Below are 19,100 nucleotides of genomic sequence, written 5' to 3'. Positions count from 1 at the left end.
ACCCTGCGTGTTCAGCATCAGGCCTCAGTAATCACAGTTCCCACTGTTTGAACCAGAAGGATTTCTGTTCATACAGTAATGTGCTGCTGTTCCAGTCAGTGAGAGACTGCACCTACAATGGTGGTTCTATAAGATCATGACGGGGCTGAAAATTTCTTGTCAGCTTAGAGACATGGTGGCACATCTTATTATTCATGTTTGTGGGGAGGCTAGAATGCCAATTGTGCCACCATCATATAAAGATGTGGCACGTACCTTTGCTAATCAGTGACCGTGCTATTGGTTTACGTATTTATTATACTTTTAAACATTTTCTTAATGTACTGCTTCTATTTATAAAATAAGTTTACTGTAGACACTGTGCCTAGGACATCAGCAGCCCCATATATCCTGGGTTTATAAATGTGTCTCAGTTGTGTCAAGAGCCTCTTCAAAGCCAGACGAGGTGAGGTAGAGCATGCCTATAATCCCAGGAACTCAGAAGGATGAGCCAGGAGTATCATAGGTACTAGGTCAGAAGGCTGGGAGTATAGCTCAGTGATACAGTGCTTGCCTAGTATGTGTGAGGGCACCTTGGGTTCAATCCCCAGCACCTCCAACAACAACAAAACAAAAGAAAGAAAGGGTCCCTATCCAGGGGTTGACCTGGACCATGTAGGTGTGTGAGCACCCTCTAGAATGCTTGTGCAGTGATAAATTACTTAGGGTGCATCTTTCAGGATGTATTCCCTTCATTAGTGACACATGACTGTGTCTCCAAAAGGTGGAAGTTTCTCTGTCTCATAGTACCATTATCATACCAAACACACAATAATTCCTTAATATAAAATACTTGGTGGTCATTTTCTATATTTGTGTATACTTAATCACAAAAGTTAATTATGTCAGCTCTAGGATTTTGTGGCCTGGACTGGCGATTTCACTGCCATTGTTTAATGGGAACATGCATTCAGTGATCCCTTTCGTTCAGAAGGATGGCAATCATGAAATATTTGAGAGTCAGTGCTTGCTTTTTTCGTATGAGCGACTGGGCCTCCCTCTGTGGCTTTCCCCCCAACATTCTTTTTCCCCAGGTACTGTTGTGTCCCTACCAACAGGTGGCTATTGAGCACTTAAAATGTTCCAGTTGAGATGTAAAATATGCTAGCTCAAACTTGAATTATGAAAAATGTGAACTACATTTTTATGAAAAATGTGAACTACATGTAGATTACATCTTGAAATGGTAATTTGGGTGTATTAGGATGGATAATATTAATGTTGCCTACTTATTTTTTTTAATTGGAATAAAATTCAAATTTGCTATTTTTAACCATTTAAAAAATATATTATGTAATTCAGTTGTTTTTGATATATTCAGTGTTGTGCAACCATCACCACTATCTTGTTCTAGAACATTTTCACCATTCCCAAAAGAAACATGTACCCCAGTAAGCCAGGCACAATGATGCATGACTGTAATCCCTGTGGCTCGGAAGGCTGAGATAGGAGAATCACAAGTTCAAGGCTAGCCTTAGCAACTTTTTGAGGTCTTAATGTTACTGTCTAGGGGTGCTGGGTTGGTTGTCTCTGTTCAGCATAGACTTGAAGAACAGGACAAAAAGATAGCAAGCAAAAAGTAGGTTTATTACCAAGGCCACAAAGATAGACTTCTCTGAAGAGAAGTGGCTCCAGAGCTGGGAATCTGGTGGGGGAGTTTGGGCTTGTTCTTCTTATCCTCTCTGGAATTTCCTCCTTTCCTTATTTCTTCCCTTATCCATGTTCTCCTCACTATTATTGATGTGTCCACGTGTCTGTTTTAATTTCCTATTGGATCCTCCGCTTAGGAGCATGAGCATCTGTCTGATTGGGTTCCCTGCTTGTGTCCACGAGTGCTTTGGTCAAGCAGGAAATTGACCTCATTAGAAGATCCTGTCTGTGCTCCTTTGTTCTGGCCCTGTTCCCGACCTCCTCACTCACCATCTTGCCCTGACTGTCTAAGCCCTTATATATCTCCTTCACCTAGCAACTTAATGAGAACCTGTTTCAAAATAAAAAATAAAGAAATGGGATGTGACTCAGTGGTTAAGTGCTCCTGAGTTCACTCCCCAGCACCAGGAAAAAAAAAAAAAAAAAAGAAGAAGAAGAAGAAAAGAAAAAAAAATATATACTCACTAAGCTCTCAGTCCCCATTCTCTCTCCCCCAGTTCCTGGCAACCACTAATGTACTTCCTGTCTCTCTGGATTTGCCTGTTTTGGATAGATATCCATAAAACTGTACAATAAGTGGCATTTTGTGTCTGACTTCTTTCACTTTGCATAATGTTTCCAAGGTAATTCCTTTTTATGTCTGAATAATATGCCATTATATATGTTTTTCATTATGTATGTGATATACTTCCATATATTTACTGTTTACCCATTCATCTGTTGATGGACGTTTGAGTTGTTTCTGCTTTTTGGAGATAGTAATTTTGCTGTGAGCATTTGGGGATGGGTTTTGTGTGGAGAAACATTTTCATTTCTCATTGGTAAACACCTAGGAAGGGGATTGTTGGGTCTCATGATAACTCCATGTTTATTTTGGAAGAATTAACAAACTTTAAAGTGGACAGTATTTTGTATTCTCCTCATCTGTCTATGAGGGTTCCTGTTTATCTCAGTTTTTTCACATTCTTGTTAGTACTTGCAAGTTTTGTTGTTTTAAAATGTATAGCCCGTACAGTTGGCATAAGTGGTATCTTTCATGTACTTTTCAGTTGTTTATGTCTTCTCTGGAGAAATATCTGTTCAAATTGTTTGCCTCAGCCTGCTAGACTACTAAAGGGTATTGGGGGCGGGGTACTGGGAATTGAATACAGCTTGTCTTCCTGTACTAGGCAAGTACTCCACAACTGAACTGTACCCCTGGTCCAGACAATAGAAAATTTAAATTTCCATTTGTGACTGACATTTTATTTCTATATATAGCACTGCTCCAAGAGATTTTGATACTGGTAGTGGTAAAAAGAAGACTCTAATGAATGCTTCAGTCTTCCCTTCATTTTTATGTAATTCACATGTCACTAAAATTAACTTGCTTTTTAACATTAGTCTCCCTCAGGCTATAATAAGAATTTCATTACAAAGAAATTATGCAGGCATCTGATTGCCCAGGGTTGGCAAGGGTTAGCTAGGATGGGGTCTTAATATTAAGATGGACCCTACCTTGAGAGTATGTTGATTATTTTATTGAGCCAAACAGTAGCAAAACTTAACTCTTCCTTATGTGATCATCATCATGCTTCCAGGTGAGCTTTTTGAAAGTTAGACATCCCTTCCATTGGACATTGAATCTAAGGGTGCTTTACCACTGAGCTACATCCCTAACCCTTTTTTAAATTTTGAGATAGGGTCTCACTAATTTGCTAAGGATCTAGCTAAATTGCTCAGGCTGGCCTGAACTTGTGAACCTACTGCTTCAGCCTGAGTAGCTGGGATTACAGGTGTGTGCCACTGTGCTGGCAAAAGTTAATGTTTTAAAAATAAGCCATTTACATCTTGTTGAGCTTTCAAAATGTGATAATGTAGATTTGTTGCTTTGAAATTTTACTATGAAACATTGGGCTTATTTTTCTAGGACTCGAATGCAGAAATAGTTTGGTCAAATATATTTGTTTCCCAGATTAGAATGATTATACTAAATCTGTTTGTGGATTATTCATCCTAATGTCTTCCAGTTCAGTTTCCAGTCATTTCAGGTGTCACTACCTGCCTCCTTGTATATGTCTTTATGTCCACAGGGAACACTTCACAACACTCCCAGGAGTAGTTCCCCAAAAGTCATTCTGCACCAAAATGTGAAGAACAACCTGATCAGAGTAGAGCATAGTAAGTCATTTAAGAATACTGTTAAATGTAGGTGTTTTTTCTTCTATATATGTAGAACCCCCAAAGAAGATAGGAAGCATTTTCATATTATCCTCAAAAAATGGTTCAACAAGATTTTATATAAATCTAAAACTGTGTATAAAAGATCTTTATGCATTTTATGATCCATTTTTCCTTAAACGGAGGCTGTATTTTGTTCTTGCATAAGTAAGTAGGTAGGGGAAGGTAAAATATTTTTTTGTAAAAGTAAAGTCACATGGAAGTAGAAATAGCTCTATTTCAAATTGCAGAAGTTACTAAACCCTCAAATAATTGCAAATTCAGTCTAATACAGGCTTTCTTGAGTAGAGGCTAAGGTGAACAGGTGGAAAAGACACAAGTAAAATTGCCATGATTTTTATAGAAATGATTTATTCAGAAGAAATAAATTTGGAGATAATCAGCATATAATCACTTAAATCTTTTTTTTTTGTTGTTTTGTTTTAGCACTACTATTCAGAGGCAAGGTGGTAACTTAAGTGTATGGGTCAGTAATGTGAAGTTAATTTACATTTTTGTACAGTGACTCTCTAGATTTGAATTTGCACCAGTGACGCTTTAACCCACTAAACACTAATTCTTCCTCTCCTGCGGCCCTGGGAAACCACCTACTGTGTTGTTTTTATGATTTTTGACTACAAGTGAAAACTATGTAATATTTTTCTTTGGTGACTGGCTTATTATTTTACTTATCCCAATATCTTTTGAGGTTCATCTATGTTGTAGCATGTGTCAGAAGTTCCTTATTTTTTAAAGGCAGCATAATATTCTGTTGTGAGTGTTGTTTATCTATTCATCCATGAATGGCCATTTAAGTTGCTTTTATGTATAACTGTAATGAATGTGGGAATTCAGCTGTCTCTTGGGGGATCTGCTTTGAATTTTTTTGTATATATACCTTTAGGTGGGGTTAGAGGATCCTAGGGTAATCTTTTATCTTTTCAATTGAACATTTGCAAGCTTTTTTTCCAAGAATAGGAGTTTCCAGCTGTGTAAATTGGAGTCCCACTGAGGGTCTCTCATCCCTTCCTGTTTTCTACCCTCTCCCAGGTAGAATAAATGCCCGTCTGCAAAACTCTCCCTGATGAATTTTATTATTGGTTATCAGGACTTCCCTTCTGTTGCCCAGAAAATGTCCCATGTCTTGCGATATCTCAAAATTAACACCAGATTTGTTTGGCAAGGTTGCATCTCTGGGTGCACATCCCTATATTCATAAACATCTGGAGTAAAACTGTGGTTTCCAATAACCTCACCTCTGTCTAGGCCTAAGAAAGCATGAAGGCTGCACTGAAAGATCCAGAGCAAACAGGAGGAGGGGCTGGCAAGTTTGTCCTCTTCCACTAGTAATCAGAATGGGGCACAAATGTATACCCATGTTTTGGCACCATGTTGATGAGTTTGGCAAACTGGTTGATGACATGGTAAGATGGGTGCTTGTCCAGTCAAGCACACATATGTACTATGTGTTTTCCCAAAGTGACCCTTGTTGTTTGATGAACTCTGATATTTCATATTCTGTTCTCCTCTGTTTTCAAGTTTTTGCTTGATTTTTAGCATGGGGTGCTATGATATTAAAGGTTCTCCAAAGAGACTGAACAAATACATTTGAAAAAAGGATTTATTAGGAGAATTGGCTCATCTGATTATGCAGGCTGAGAAGTCCCTTGACAGTCGCAGGAGACCCTGGAATGTTGGTAGTGTGGCTCAGTCCCAAGTCTGAAGACCCCATAACCAGGGAGATCAGTGGTATAATTCTCAGTCCAAGGCTAAAGGTCCAAGAACCCAGGAGCTTCTGGAGTAGGTTCTGGAGTCCCAAGACCAGAGAGCCTGGAGTTTTAATGTCCCAGCTGTGTCTCAGGAGGAATGTCTATTACAGAAGAGAGAGAAGTCCTTTTCTCTACTTGTTTTCTTCTCTCTGGGCCCCAGGGGATTGGATGGTGCCCACTCACTTTGAGGGCACATATTGTCCACTGTTACTAACTCTCATGCCAATGTCCCCTGGAAACACTCTCACAGACACACCCGTAAGTCATGCTCTACCACTTCTAGGCATTCCTTAATCCAGTCAAGTCGATGCCTAAAATTAAGTGCCACAAGTTCCGTCCATTAAATTGCTGTCCTAGCAATTTGGCAGGTAATGTAAAGAGCTTGCTCTCTGGAGCATACCTGCTGGGGCTGGACTTTACTTCTCCACAGGCATCTGACCTTGAGCCACTTAAGCAAGCTGTGACTTAGTTTTCTGTGCCCTGAAATGAGATCATACACTGCCCACCTCATACAGCTATTAGGAAGAGTGAGTAGTAGGTGCAGTGGTAATCCCAGCAGCTGGGGAGGCTAAAGCAGGAGGATTGCAAGTTCGAGGCTAACCTCAGCAACTTATTGAGGTCCTGTCTCAAAATAAAAATTAAAAAGCACTGGAGTTATAGCTCAGTGGTAAAGCAACCCCAGGTTCATTTTCCAGTACAAAAAAAAGTAAGTGAGCAAATAGATAAATACACGTTACTTAGAAGAGCAGCTGGCATAAAGTGATTCTTCCTGAATACTGGCCAGTTGTTAAACTAGTAACTCAACACTAGTATTTCTTTTCCTTTCTATTTATTATTATCATGTTGGACTCCAGATTGCTTCTTCCCTGCTTTGTTGACGTCCCCCACTTGGTGAAACATTCTATCCCCCCAGGAAAAGAGTGACCTCCTAGTGAACACCATTGTATCCCCTGTTCTTCCTTCTCTTAGCCAGCCTGGGACTCAGACTTTGATTTGTGAACAATGAATTGACTCCCCTAGTTTCTCCCAGAGGACTTGTGGTATGGGCTGGGGAGAAGCTATGCCAGCCTGCGAAGTGGTGTGCTATTCTGGAGTTGGAATGGAGCTAAGGATCCGAGTAGTCTTTCCTCCATCCCAGGTTGGTGCTTAGAAAGCAAATCTCTAAACAGATAGGTTCCTTTTCAGCTGCAGACATGGGGTAATGCAGCCAGAGCCAAAGGAACAGTTCCCCAGACAGCTGCTTTTGGCTGGGAAGGGGCTGCTCTGTCCTCCTTTTCCAGCAGGTATGTCTTATGAAGCCTAAGTTGTTAGGTCGTGGTGCTTCATTTTGTGCTTGTTTTCCTTGCAGGCTGTTTTAGTGAATAATATCACCACAGGTGAGAGGCTCATCAGAGATCTGCAAGGTAAGCTCCACTCCCCTCCTGTGCCAGCATGGGCTCCTAAAAACTCACCTTTCCTCAGGGTCTCAGGTGGCTCTCCTAACGAGAACCTCATGGTGGGTTGTGGTATGAATAACTGAGCAATCTTTATTCTTTTTGCCTATCTATATTTCCTTAACAGGTTTTTCCTTTTTAAAATATTACTGAATGTATTACAAACTACTGAACAGAAGAATTCAGACTCTGATTTACAAATATGTTAAATATTGGGCTGGGAAATAGTCAGTGATAGAGCACTTGCTTAGCATGAGCAAGGCCCTGGTTTGTATCCCTAGAAAAGAAATGATTCAGGTCAAGCATCCCTAATATGAAAACGTGGAAACCAAAAAATTCCCCCAAATCTGAAACTTTTTGAGTGCCATTATGGTGCTACAAATAGAAAATTCCACACCTGACTTCAAGCAATGGGTCACAAAGTGCACAAAATTATTAAATATGTTCTATAAAATTACCCTCAGACAATGTATATAAACAGAGTTGTACATGAACCATACATGATTTCATGTTTAGACTTAGGTCTCATCCCCAAGATATTTCATAGTATATTTGGAAATATTCCAAAATCTGAAAAAAAAATCTGAAACCCAAAACATTGCTTGTTCTAACCATTTCTGATAAGGAATCGTCAACCTGTATATGTGAGATGTGTATGATGTGTGTGTGTGTGCATGCGTGCACGCATGTGTGTGTATAGAGATATACACACACACACATATATATAAATATCACACATACATATATATACGTGTGTTATGTACATATACATATGTATATGGTTGGTTTTACATACATGGGATATATATATATATACATACATACACATGTATACACACAATGCATATATATACTTATTCTATACATGTATATGTATATGCATGACTTATTTAATAAGATTACCCTGAATTTAGATTGCCTTCATGAAGTTTATAAAAATACAGGCTTACACCACTGTGCCCAGAGGCCAGTGGTATAAGCCTGTATTCTCAGTGACTTGGGAGCCTGAGGTAGGAGGATCCCAGTTTGAGGCCAGCCTGGGCAATTTAGCAAGACCTTGTTTCAAAATAAAACAAGGCTGGACATGTAACTTCATGATAAAGCACCCTTGAGTTCAATCCTTAGTACCATGAAAAAAGAAGAAAAAAATGTCCACCCCAATTTAATTCACTTTTTTGCTGCTGATTTATTTAGCAGCTCAGGATTAGTTCATTGTCCTGCATATGGTTCAGTTACAAGAATCTCTTCCTTTAAGTTAGGTTTAATGAAACAATTTTTATATAATAAAGTTTATTCTTTGTATAGTTTCATACAGTTAATAAGTGCTTAGTCTCACAGACCACTGCTGCTGACAGCACATAGCACCGGTCTGTCTGGGCTGACCCCTTTGGCCTCCCAACCCAACCTCCTTCCAAAACCCCTCTATCATCTGTTCCAGATCAGGCTGTTCTGTAAGTAAATACTTTTGAGATTGGTCCATGTTATAGGTATCAGTAGTTCCTGGAATCCTTCAGTTTTATTTAATTTTATTTCCCCACAGAACGTTCGGTGGCTCCTTTGTAACTGTTTTTCCTTTCACCCTGACTGGGCCGTCTGTTGGCTACTGCTCTTCTCTACAGAGTTTTTCTGAGCCAAGTGATCAGATCAGACAGAGCTTTTTTCTGAGCCGAGTGATCGGATCAGTGGGATGGGGCCAATGAATTTCCTCAAAGAAAGCTGCTATTTCTCTGGTTAGAGGGTTGGGTGGTTAAATAACCACAGGACCTTAGAGAATAGATTGGCTGTGAATATGTGACAAGAGAAGGATATTGGCATGTAGCCTGGGGCAGGGTGTTCAGGGGTAGCTGCTTATCACAATAAACATGGAGACCAGTGTTTTACAAATTGAAGGATACTCTTCCAGGGGTGTGGGACAGTAGTGTGTGTGACCTTTTGGAAAACTCTGGACTTCAGCAGTCTTAAGAAAAAAACAGGCAAATAGAGGCTATCAACACATTTTAAGAACTGGAGGTAAAAAAGGAAATTTAACAGACATTTGAAAAAGAACCAACATGCAAGTTCCTGTGGGACTGATGATCTTCTGAGGCTGTCTATGACTGGGTGTGGTGACCGCATGGGAAGGGCTGTTCCCCAGCTTTCTCTGTCCCTACTTACGCCCTTTGTGTTACTGCCCTTGTGTTCTGACATGTGTGGTTGCTTTGTGTTTTGGCTGAGCAGCGTGACAGCCATGCCAGTGATCTGTGTTCCCCTTTTGGCTTAGACCAATTAAAGGCCCTGCAGAGGAATTACGGCAAGCTGCAGCAGGATGTGCTCCAATTTCAGAAGAATCAGACCAACCTGGAGCGCAAGTTCTCCTATGACCTGTAAGTATTTTAGAATCAAGTATCCACTCCCTGGAAGGCCACACCTAGGTGTTTTAAGGCAAAGGACAGTCCAGAATGCTCATTCTTCCTGTTATGGAGTTTTTATGTTCTAGGACTCTACGAAAAAGGCAGAGTCCCTTTTGGGCTTCATGTTCTTTAAAAATTATTGTGCATTTTATTTTTTAAGTGTTAACAGTGCTTCAGAAGCTATGGAGTAAGCACTGGGTAGAGTGGTGCATGCCTATATTCCCAGCAACTCATGAAGCAGAGGCAGGAGAATTGGCAAGTTAAAGGCCAGCCTCTGCAATTTAGTGAGACCTCATCTCAAAATGAAAAACAAAGGACTGAGAATGTAGCTCTAGAGTGTTTCTTGGTACAATCGCCCATATCCCCCCTCCCAAAAAAAACCCAAACCATGGGGTTTCAGCCAGCAAGGATTCATAAGATAAAATAAATAAGAAAGGTGGATATATACACACACAAGAGACAGCAATTCTCAGCAGGAAATGAATTGTTTAAAACCATAAAACAATGTAACTTAAGGTTCTGTAAAGTGCAGGTGTACTGGTTAAGAAACTACTTTAAAAAACGTATTTCAAGAGTTCTCAGATGTGAGCTAAATCAAACTCATAAACTTAAGATATTCCAGCACAGTACCATTGTGGATGCATTGTTTACTTGAGTCTGGAGTACTTACATGATGAAGGTAATAAACTTAAAAAGTGGGCTAAACCCATTGGGAAGAGTAAAAACCAATTTACAAGGTAGAGAATAAAATTGTTATTCATTTTTTTCAACTTTTTTTCCTCATAAAAGCAATGTAACAGAAGTATAGGAATTCAAAGAGAAACTAACTTCTTATGACTGCTCTCTCCCCTTTGACTGACTTCTCAGTCCATGCCCAAGTCAGATGATTTAAAAAAAAAAAACATAATGGTAGCCATAAAAATTTTAACATTTGTATTTGTTTGCATATATGAAATTTTAACATTTGTACTTGTTTTTTTTAAGAGCGAGAGAGAATTTTTTAATATTTATTTATTTTTTTTAGTTTTCGGCGGACACAACATCTTTGTTTGTATGTGGTGCTGAGGATCGAACCCGGGCCACACGCATGCCAGGCGAGCGCGCTACCGCTTGAGCCACATCCCCAGCCCTGTACTTGTTTTATATACAAAATCCACATGGTGTTTCTTCATTTAAAAATTATTTTTTATTTTTTCCTCATACAAGACACTTACCTGTAGCGTTAGTTTGTCACTAAGTGTAAATTTCCAGATGGATTTCTGAAAGGATTTTGCAACTGTCAGTCACTAACAGTGGAGGAGAATAAATTGCCTCACACCCATTGTCCTCCTGGGGATGCCCATGTTCTTCAACATTGTCCATGCACCTTCATTTTTACCTCATCACTTTAAAACTGAATAACCACTAAAAACATGAAGCTCCCAAAACAATCACATGCTACTTAACAATGTAATAAGTTCTGAGAAAGATGCACAGTTAGGTGATTCATCCTACGAACATCAGAGTGTACTTCAAAAACTAAGATGGCTCTGATGTCAGTAGGCCATGTAATGTTATGGGACCACTGTTGTGTATGCAATTTCTTGTTGACCAAAACGTGTGGCACATGACCTACCTAGCTGTGTAGAGGACATGAGCAAATAGTCAAAGGGGAGCAGAATTACAAAGTATACATGTGGAACCTTATTCAGCTGTGTCAGTGGTTCTGTCTCTCCCCACTTCCCTTCCCCTTTGGCAGTACTGAAGATCGAACCCAGGGTCTTTGCATACTAGGTATGGACTCTACCACTTAGCTACATCCACAGCACTAGTGGTTCCCAAGTGGGGGACATTCTTGACTACAAAGTTCTAGAACTTTGTAGTCTGAGGACATTTTTGTCACAACTTGGGAGTATACTCTTGTCATCTAGTGGGTGGACACCAGAGATGCTGTCAAACATCCTATAGTACACAAGATAGCTTCCCAAAGGGAAGTTCTAATTTGGCCCAAAATGTCTATAGTGCCAAGGTTGAAAAACCATGAGTCAGTCTGATAATCAAAGAATTGCATTTAAAAAAAATGAAGTTATCCCAGTTTTATTATTATTCATCCTTAAAAGGCACCTTAATGTAGGGAGCAGTGGCATGCACCTATGTAATCTCAGCAACATGTGAGGCTGAGAGGCAGGAGGATCATGAGTTCAAAGCCAGCTTCAGCAACTTATCAAATCCCTAAGCAACTTAATGTAAGACCCTGTCTCTAAATGAAAAATAGAAATGGTTGGGGATGTGATTCGGTGGTTAGGTGCAATCCCTGGTCCACCTCCCCACCCCTGCCCTCAAAAAGACAATGCCGATGGGTGTTGGAGTGGTGCACTCCTGTTCTCCCAAAGATTCAGGAGGATGAAGCAGGAACATGGCAAGTTCAAGGCCATCCTGGGCAACTTAGTGAAACTCTGTCTCAAAATAAGAGTTTTAAAAAGGCTGGGGATATAGCTTAGTGGTAGAGTACCCCTGGGTCTCTAGGACCATAGAAAACAAAACAACCTCCCCTCCAAAAGAAACATATTAATGCTGATATTTCCCTTTTGCTTATTGAAATGTGCAAAGCCACTAATGGACTCACTTGATAAATGTTAACCCAGAAGATTTGGACCTAGTTGGAACTCTGTTCCCCTGCAGGCAGTGGTGGTCTCTGCTAAGCTAGATTGATTTATGTCCATGAATGTACTCTTTCTTTTCTGATAGAGGTTGGTAGCTTAGACCAAAAGCTCTTTCTGGCTAATGTGTCTGTTTCACCCAAGGCCCTGTGCCAGATACGGGAAGCTGTCTGAGGAAGCTATCATGGAATGTTTAGAGGCTTAGAAAGAGCTAATCGTCTTTAATTCCCTTTAATTTTTTTGACAATTGGAGAAAAGATGTGGACATCTTGTTAAAAAGTTTACCAATGGATATATATACAAAATTGTGCTCAATTTGTAGGATTCATAGGTTTCTGAAGCACACCCTCCTTTAAGTCATATTGTCTGGTCTAATCCTTGTATAGAAGGCAGTGAGAACCCAAAAGCTGGTGGATAGGCCAGGCTTCTTGATGGCACAGGGAGTTCTTTGTGGGAGTCAACTCACATCTTCACTTCTTACTCCTTTGCTTGTGACAGACATCACTAAGTGATCATTGCACTCATCCAAACATAGCCTTGCTCACCTTTCTCCCCAGAGCACTTTGAGTCAGAATGAGGTGAACCACTTGCCATCTTATGGCCACACTTTGAAGAAACAGATTGCAAATGCTGGTATTAAAATGTTTTAGTGATCCTGAGTCATGGTCAGTGTCTGGATGATGGGATTATCTCAATTAATGTCAGTACATTTACCTCATTTATGAGCCACCTGAGGCTTTCAGGAACTAACACAGTCACAATCAACATGACCTGTGTTTCAGGATTTAGCTTTGCACTGAGTTGCTGTGCTTAGTGCTGTCAAGCTGGAATGTGGAAAATGGAACTTCATTTGAACAGCAGAGATAGAGGCCTTTTGTTCTTACTTTGGCAGGGTTGGGTGCAGGTGGAGCCAGTGTTTCCCTTTGTTAGGTGCAGAAGTTCCGGGATAGCAGTGACCTGCTTGTTCAGCTCCTCAGGGTACAGATTTCTCTTTTTGTTCTCTTCTGTGCACAAGTCTACCACCTATAGCTTATGTGTTTCTGAGAAGTCTATTTCAATGAGTTTTTCATTTGATCTGTGAGGTGTCTGAGGTCTAGAACTTCGTTTCATTATTTCTCCAGCACCTGATCCCTTTCTGTGTTGGGAATGTTGTGACCCAGTGGTCCTTTGAACTGAAACGTTTCCTCCAAGTTAGGACCTGAGTGTAGTACTTACATTTAGCTCTGAAATGCCTGAGACTCATAAAAGGTGATGAGTGGTAGAGAGTGCTGTGCAATCAGGAAACCTTGAGTCTGGCGTCTGGCTTCTGGCTTTAGTCTGAGTGGTTTGGTCCACTGCAGGCAGTCAAGTCACCTCTTAGCTTCCTCATTAGCAAAGCAAGTGGGGATTCTCTCAACTGCTCTGACACTTGCTGAAACACTCCAGGCAGAAGACTGAATCCTCCAACTCTATCCCATTAGCATTGCTTTGACAGTACTGGTATCCTTCAATCCATTTCAGTTTTGACTCTGGTACCCCACGTTAGCTCAGATAACACAGGTTAAGAGGTCCCCATTTCACATCCCAGCCACAAGTCCTTGGTGTTCCCAGCTCCCCCTGCCACTCTGCTTAAATGGCTATAGATTTCAGGGCTACCTGCCACTCCCCTCAGGTTTGATTTACCAGGATGATGGGGAGAACCTAAACAACTATACTTACTATTACAGTTGTACTAAAAAGGGGACAACTCAGGAATAGCTGAATGGTAGTGTTATAAGGCAGGGTCTAAGATCTGTGTGGTGGTGAGTGGGGTAGGAACCTTTGTCGCTGTGGAGTCAGGTTGATAGACACTTCTAGAGGTTTATCTGGGTTTCCTTATGCAAGCATGATGGATTAAATAATTGGCAACAAGCTTGAACTCAATTTTCAGTCCCTTTCCCCTCCCTTAAGGGGTGGAGCCGAATGTTCCAACTCACTGGTTCTATGATTGATTCTCCTGGCAGTCAGCCCCATCCTGAAACCCCAGCCCTGCCTGACTCCATGAGCATAAACTCAGGTGTGGTCCCGAGGAGCTCATTATAAATAACAAAAATATTCCTATCACTACTATTGTCAAAGACCAAGTATATACATGTGTATATGAATATGTATGTATGTTATTCTACAGATTACATTTAACTTTTTAAAATTTTTGTAATCTGTGTAGTTCACTAGTTTTAGACCAATGTGACAGATCTTCAGTGGGTTTCAGCTAACTGCAGGGTTTTTATTTTTCCATTTAATCGTTGAAAAGACATACATTGCATTGTCTTTAAATGCCCTGTCAGTTACAGAGCCTGAGATAGGAGAGTGATGACCTGTGTCTCTTAACTGAAGTGGCTCTAAGAATCCGGCAGGGAAATACACATCCATAAATATTTACCCTTTCTCTTTTGCTTTCTTCCACCAAAGGAGCCAGTGTATCAACCAGATGAAAGAGGTGAAGGAGCAGTGTGAAGAGCGGATCGAAGAAGTCACCAAAAAAGGAAATGAAGTCATAGCCTCCAGAGACCTGAGTGACAAAAACAACCAAAGTCAGCAGGTGATTTGGGGAAATTTTCTGCCAAGGATGTCTAGACAGTGTTGCTGTCCCCTATTCAGGCATTTTGTTCCTTTTATGTGCTGATTTGCTCTTTCTCTACTCTCCCTTGTGGGTTTGGTTCCCTGTGGCACAAAGCCTGTCTGTCCTAGGATTCCCAGATTCTAGTGTGTTGCTCTCCAGCCCCAGTTCCCACGCTTGAAGCTCACAGCCACCCTGGGAGATGGTTGCTTTTGGTCACCAGTTGTGAGGACACTTCAGTGCCTGTGGAGATGTTAAGAACTTAGGCCAGGGTCCAGCTGGTTGGTGGTAGACCCATCAAGAGCCTAGGTGTCTCACCTCTGGCACTGTCACCTCCCTCCTGTACCACACACAGCCCAGGAATTTGCTGCTCAAGCATTCTGGAGATCTTTGTTTGCTTTTTAAAAATAAAGCAGCTTTAGTGATATATAATTTATAAATCATGTGCTTCACTCATAAGCTTTATAACTCAATGATTTTTGGTGTCACAAAGTTATGTAACCATCAGTACAATCAATTTCAGAAGATTTTGTAGCAAAAGAAACCTTCATTAGTTTATCTTTGATAAACAATAACAGACTAACACTATTCTACTTTTTGTCTCTATAGATTTCCCTATCAGTATGTTTCTTGTCACTGGAATCTCAAAATGTATGACCTTGTGTGTGTGGCTTCTTTCACTGAACATAATACTTCTAGGATTACATGTGTGATGTTGTAGTACTTTACTCCTTTTTATGGCTGAATGATGTTCCATTCACATTTTGGTTATTTATTTATTTTTAATATTTTATTTACATTTTAGTTTTCGGCAGACACAACATCTTTGTTTGTATGTGGTGCTGAGGATCGAACCCGGGCCGCACCCATGCCAGGGGAGCGCGCTACTGCTTGAGCCACATCCCCAACCCCACATTTTGGTTATTTATTATCAGTTCATAGATAATTTGGGTTTGTACTTTTGGGCTATTGTGAATAATGGTGTTATGAACATTTGTGTATAAGTTTTGGGGGGACATATATTTTCATTTCTTTTGGTCAGTACCTAGTAGTGGAATTGCTAGATCATTTGGTAATCTGTATTTACCTGTTGAGAAACTAGTTTGCCAGACTATTTTCCACAGGGACCATACCATTTCCCATTTCTACCAACAGTTTATTAGAATTCCATCTCTTTACATCCTTGTCAACTCTTCTTACTGTCTTTTTTTAGGAAAGCCTTCCTAATAGGTGTGTATTAGTGTCTTGTGGTTTCTGTTGCCTTTCTTTATTGACTATGATGTTGGGTGTCTTCTCACATGCTTCATTGGTGATTTGTGCATCTTATTTGGAGAAATGTTCAGATCCTTTGACCATTTAAAAATTTTAAATTCATTTTATAAGATCTTTATATATAGATTATGTTAAATGTATAATTTGCAGATATTTTTTCCAGTTCTATGGGGTTTTACACTTTACTGATGTTGTATTTGAAGCATAGAAGCTTTAAATTTTGATGGAGTCCATTTATCTGTTTTTCCATTTCATTTTTTTCTCTGTGTCAATCAAGAAATGTTTTTCCTAACACAGGATCATGAAGATTACTCCTGTTTTCTTCTAAGAGTTTTATAGTTCTTAGCTCTTCCATTTAAACTTGTAATCCATTTTGCATTAATTTTTATATATGTGTGGGGGTAAGGTTCCATCTTTCTGTTTTCCACATGAATAACATTCTATGTTCTCAGTACCATTTGTTTGAAAAAAAAGGCTGTTAATTTTTACACCGAATTATATTATATCATTGTCAAAAATAACTTTTAAGTATAAGGGCTTGATCGAGGTCAGTCTGGGCAACTTAGCAAGACCCTGTCTCCAAATTAAAAATTTTAAAAAGATTTGGGGATATAACTTTGTGGCAGAATACCATGGGCTCAATTATCAGTACCAAAAAGAGATACTGGAAAATCATTTGAATAACAAGACACTGGAAAAAGGAAAAGTAAGGATTAAAGGAGAAGTTAATTAAATAGAGAATAAAAAATAAGATGGAAAAGTCAATGAAACCAAAAATTTTTTAAAAAGATGAACATAATTGACAAGAAACAAATAATCAAATTACTAAAATGAAAAATGACAGGAAATCACCACTGACCTTACACAGGACAGTATTAAAAGGGAGCAGTCTGGGCAAGTGTATGCTGACAGGTCTGATAGCTCAGATGAATGGATAGGTTCCTACACAGACACAAACCACCAAAATTAACTTAAAAGAAACAGAAAAGTCTGAGTAGACCTATACAAAGTAGAAATTGAATTAGTAATTTTAAAATTTCCCCTCCACCCAAAAAAATCTGTGCCTAGTATTAGTAATGAATTCTATCAAACATTTGAAGGTCTCCAAATTTTTATAAACCCTCCTAAAAACCAGAACAGGAGGGAGTATTCCCCATTTCATTCTTTGAGCCCAATGTTACCCTAGTACCAATAACAGATGAAGACATTATAAAAGAAAATAACACTACAGCTAGGCACTAGAATTCTCAATACTAGTAAATCAATTCAACATATTAATTACATAAAGAATCATATACCATGACTGAACAGCACTTATCCATGAGTACAAGGTTAGATTAACTTCCAAAATTAATTGCAACAACAACAAAAGATCACAGGATCACTTCCATAGATTCAGAAAAAGAATCTGACAATCTAATAGCTCTTCATGAAAAAATGATTAAGAACAAAAGGAAACTTCCTCAGTTTGATATGGGAATCTACAAAAAAACAATACCTAGCATCAAACTTAATAGTGAAAGACTGAATAATTTATCCCTGTGATCAAGAACAAAACAAGGAGGTCTGCTCTCACCACTTCTATTTACTATTGCATTAGAGGTTCTCTCCAGGACAGTTAAGCAATAAAAAGAAACAAAAGGCATACAGATTGGAAAGGAGAAAGTAAGGCTATCTCTATTTGTACCTGATGTAATCTTGTATACAGAAAATCCGAAGGAATTACTAAAAAACCCAAATAAGAGCATAAGGTGAGTTTCTAGATTCTTTTTTTGGGGGGGGGGCGGGGTGTGTTGATGCCCCATTGTACCAACACATTTGTTGAAAAACACTACCTTTGCTTCATTTTACTCCTTTGTTAAAGATCAGTTTGTGCTGGGCATGGTAGCACATGCTTATAATCCCAGCTGAGGTAGAAGGATCACAAATTCAAGTCCAGCCTTGACAACTTAGTGAGACCTTGTCTAAAATTGTTTAAAGTGGGCCGAGAATGTGTCTCAGTGGTTGATTGCCCCTTTGTTCAACCCCAGTACTAGGAAAACACACACAAACACACACACACACACACACACCAGTTTGATGTTGCATGAGTATGTTTTGGAGCTGTCTGTTTCATTGGTCTATTTGTCTTTCACCATAGTATATTGATTACTGTAGCTTTATAATAAGTCTTAAAGTCAGGTAATCTCAGTCTTCCTACTTAGTTATCCTTCAATTTTGTTACCTTTGTTACCTCTTTTGGGTCTTTTGGCCTCATATAAACTTGAGAATTTTTTTGACTGTATCCACAAATAATTTGCTGGGAAATTGGTCAACAAGTTGAGAAAAACTGACATTTTCCCAATATTGAGTTTTTTTGTCTCTGAAGATAGAGTATCTATCCATTTATTTAATTTTTGATTAATTTAATGAGAATTTTATGACTTTCCTCATGTAGATTTTGTGCAAGTTTTGATATAGGTTTATACTTAATAGTCCATTTTGGGATGCTAATGTAAATGGTATTATATTTTTAACTTCAAATTCCACTTGCTCAGTGTTGGTATATAGGGAAGTGATTGGCTTTTGCATAATCACGTTATATCCTGCAACTTTGATATAATCACTTATTATTCCTGGAGGGGTTCCTTATTTTGGATGATTCTTTCAGATTTTCTACATAGATAATCATGACATCTGCAAATAAGGTAGCTTGTACAATAATAAAGTCAATATGTGGACTTAACTGACATATATAAATATTCCATCCATCAACTATCGAATACACTTTCTTCTCAGCAGCAAATGGTTCCTTCTCCAAAATAGACTATATGTTATGCCTCACAGCAAGTCTTAGCAAATACAAAAAATAGAGATACTACCCAACCATAATGGAATGAAATTAGAAATCAACAGTAAAATAAAAAATGGAAGCTACTCAAACACCTGGGGACTAAACAATACACTTTTTTGAATGAGGCATGGATAACAGAATACATCTGAGAGGAGATAAAAAAAAAATTCTTAGAGGTAAATGAAAACTCTCACACAACTTATCAAAATTAGTGGAACACTATAAAGGTAGTGCTAAGAGGAAAGTTCATTGCATTAAACTCATTCGTTGAAAGAAGGAAAAAGTCAACAAATAAATG

The 19,100-nt window shown here is 39.1% G+C and overlaps 1 protein-coding gene across 2 annotated transcripts in view; it reads left to right on the top strand.

The window, feature by feature from the left end:
- Positions 1-19,100, top strand: part of Golm1 (golgi membrane protein 1) — a 64,254-nt gene that overhangs the window by 33,811 nt on the left and 11,343 nt on the right. For both annotated transcript variants that reach the window (XM_076846139.2, XM_076846138.2), the window contains exons 4-6: positions 7,006-7,060; positions 9,351-9,453; positions 14,550-14,679. In XM_076846139.2, the coding sequence (XP_076702254.1) occupies positions 7,006-7,060; positions 9,351-9,453; positions 14,550-14,679 (288 nt within the window). The remainder of the gene's footprint in view (positions 1-7,005; positions 7,061-9,350; positions 9,454-14,549; positions 14,680-19,100) is intronic.

The sequence above is a fragment of the Callospermophilus lateralis genome, chromosome 2 (genome assembly GCF_048772815.1).
Source record: "Callospermophilus lateralis isolate mCalLat2 chromosome 2, mCalLat2.hap1, whole genome shotgun sequence".
In the NCBI taxonomy this organism is placed as follows: Eukaryota; Metazoa; Chordata; class Mammalia; order Rodentia; family Sciuridae; genus Callospermophilus; species Callospermophilus lateralis.
The sequence above is the reverse complement of the archived record's forward strand: the minus strand, read 5'-3'. Positions and strand labels throughout refer to the sequence as shown.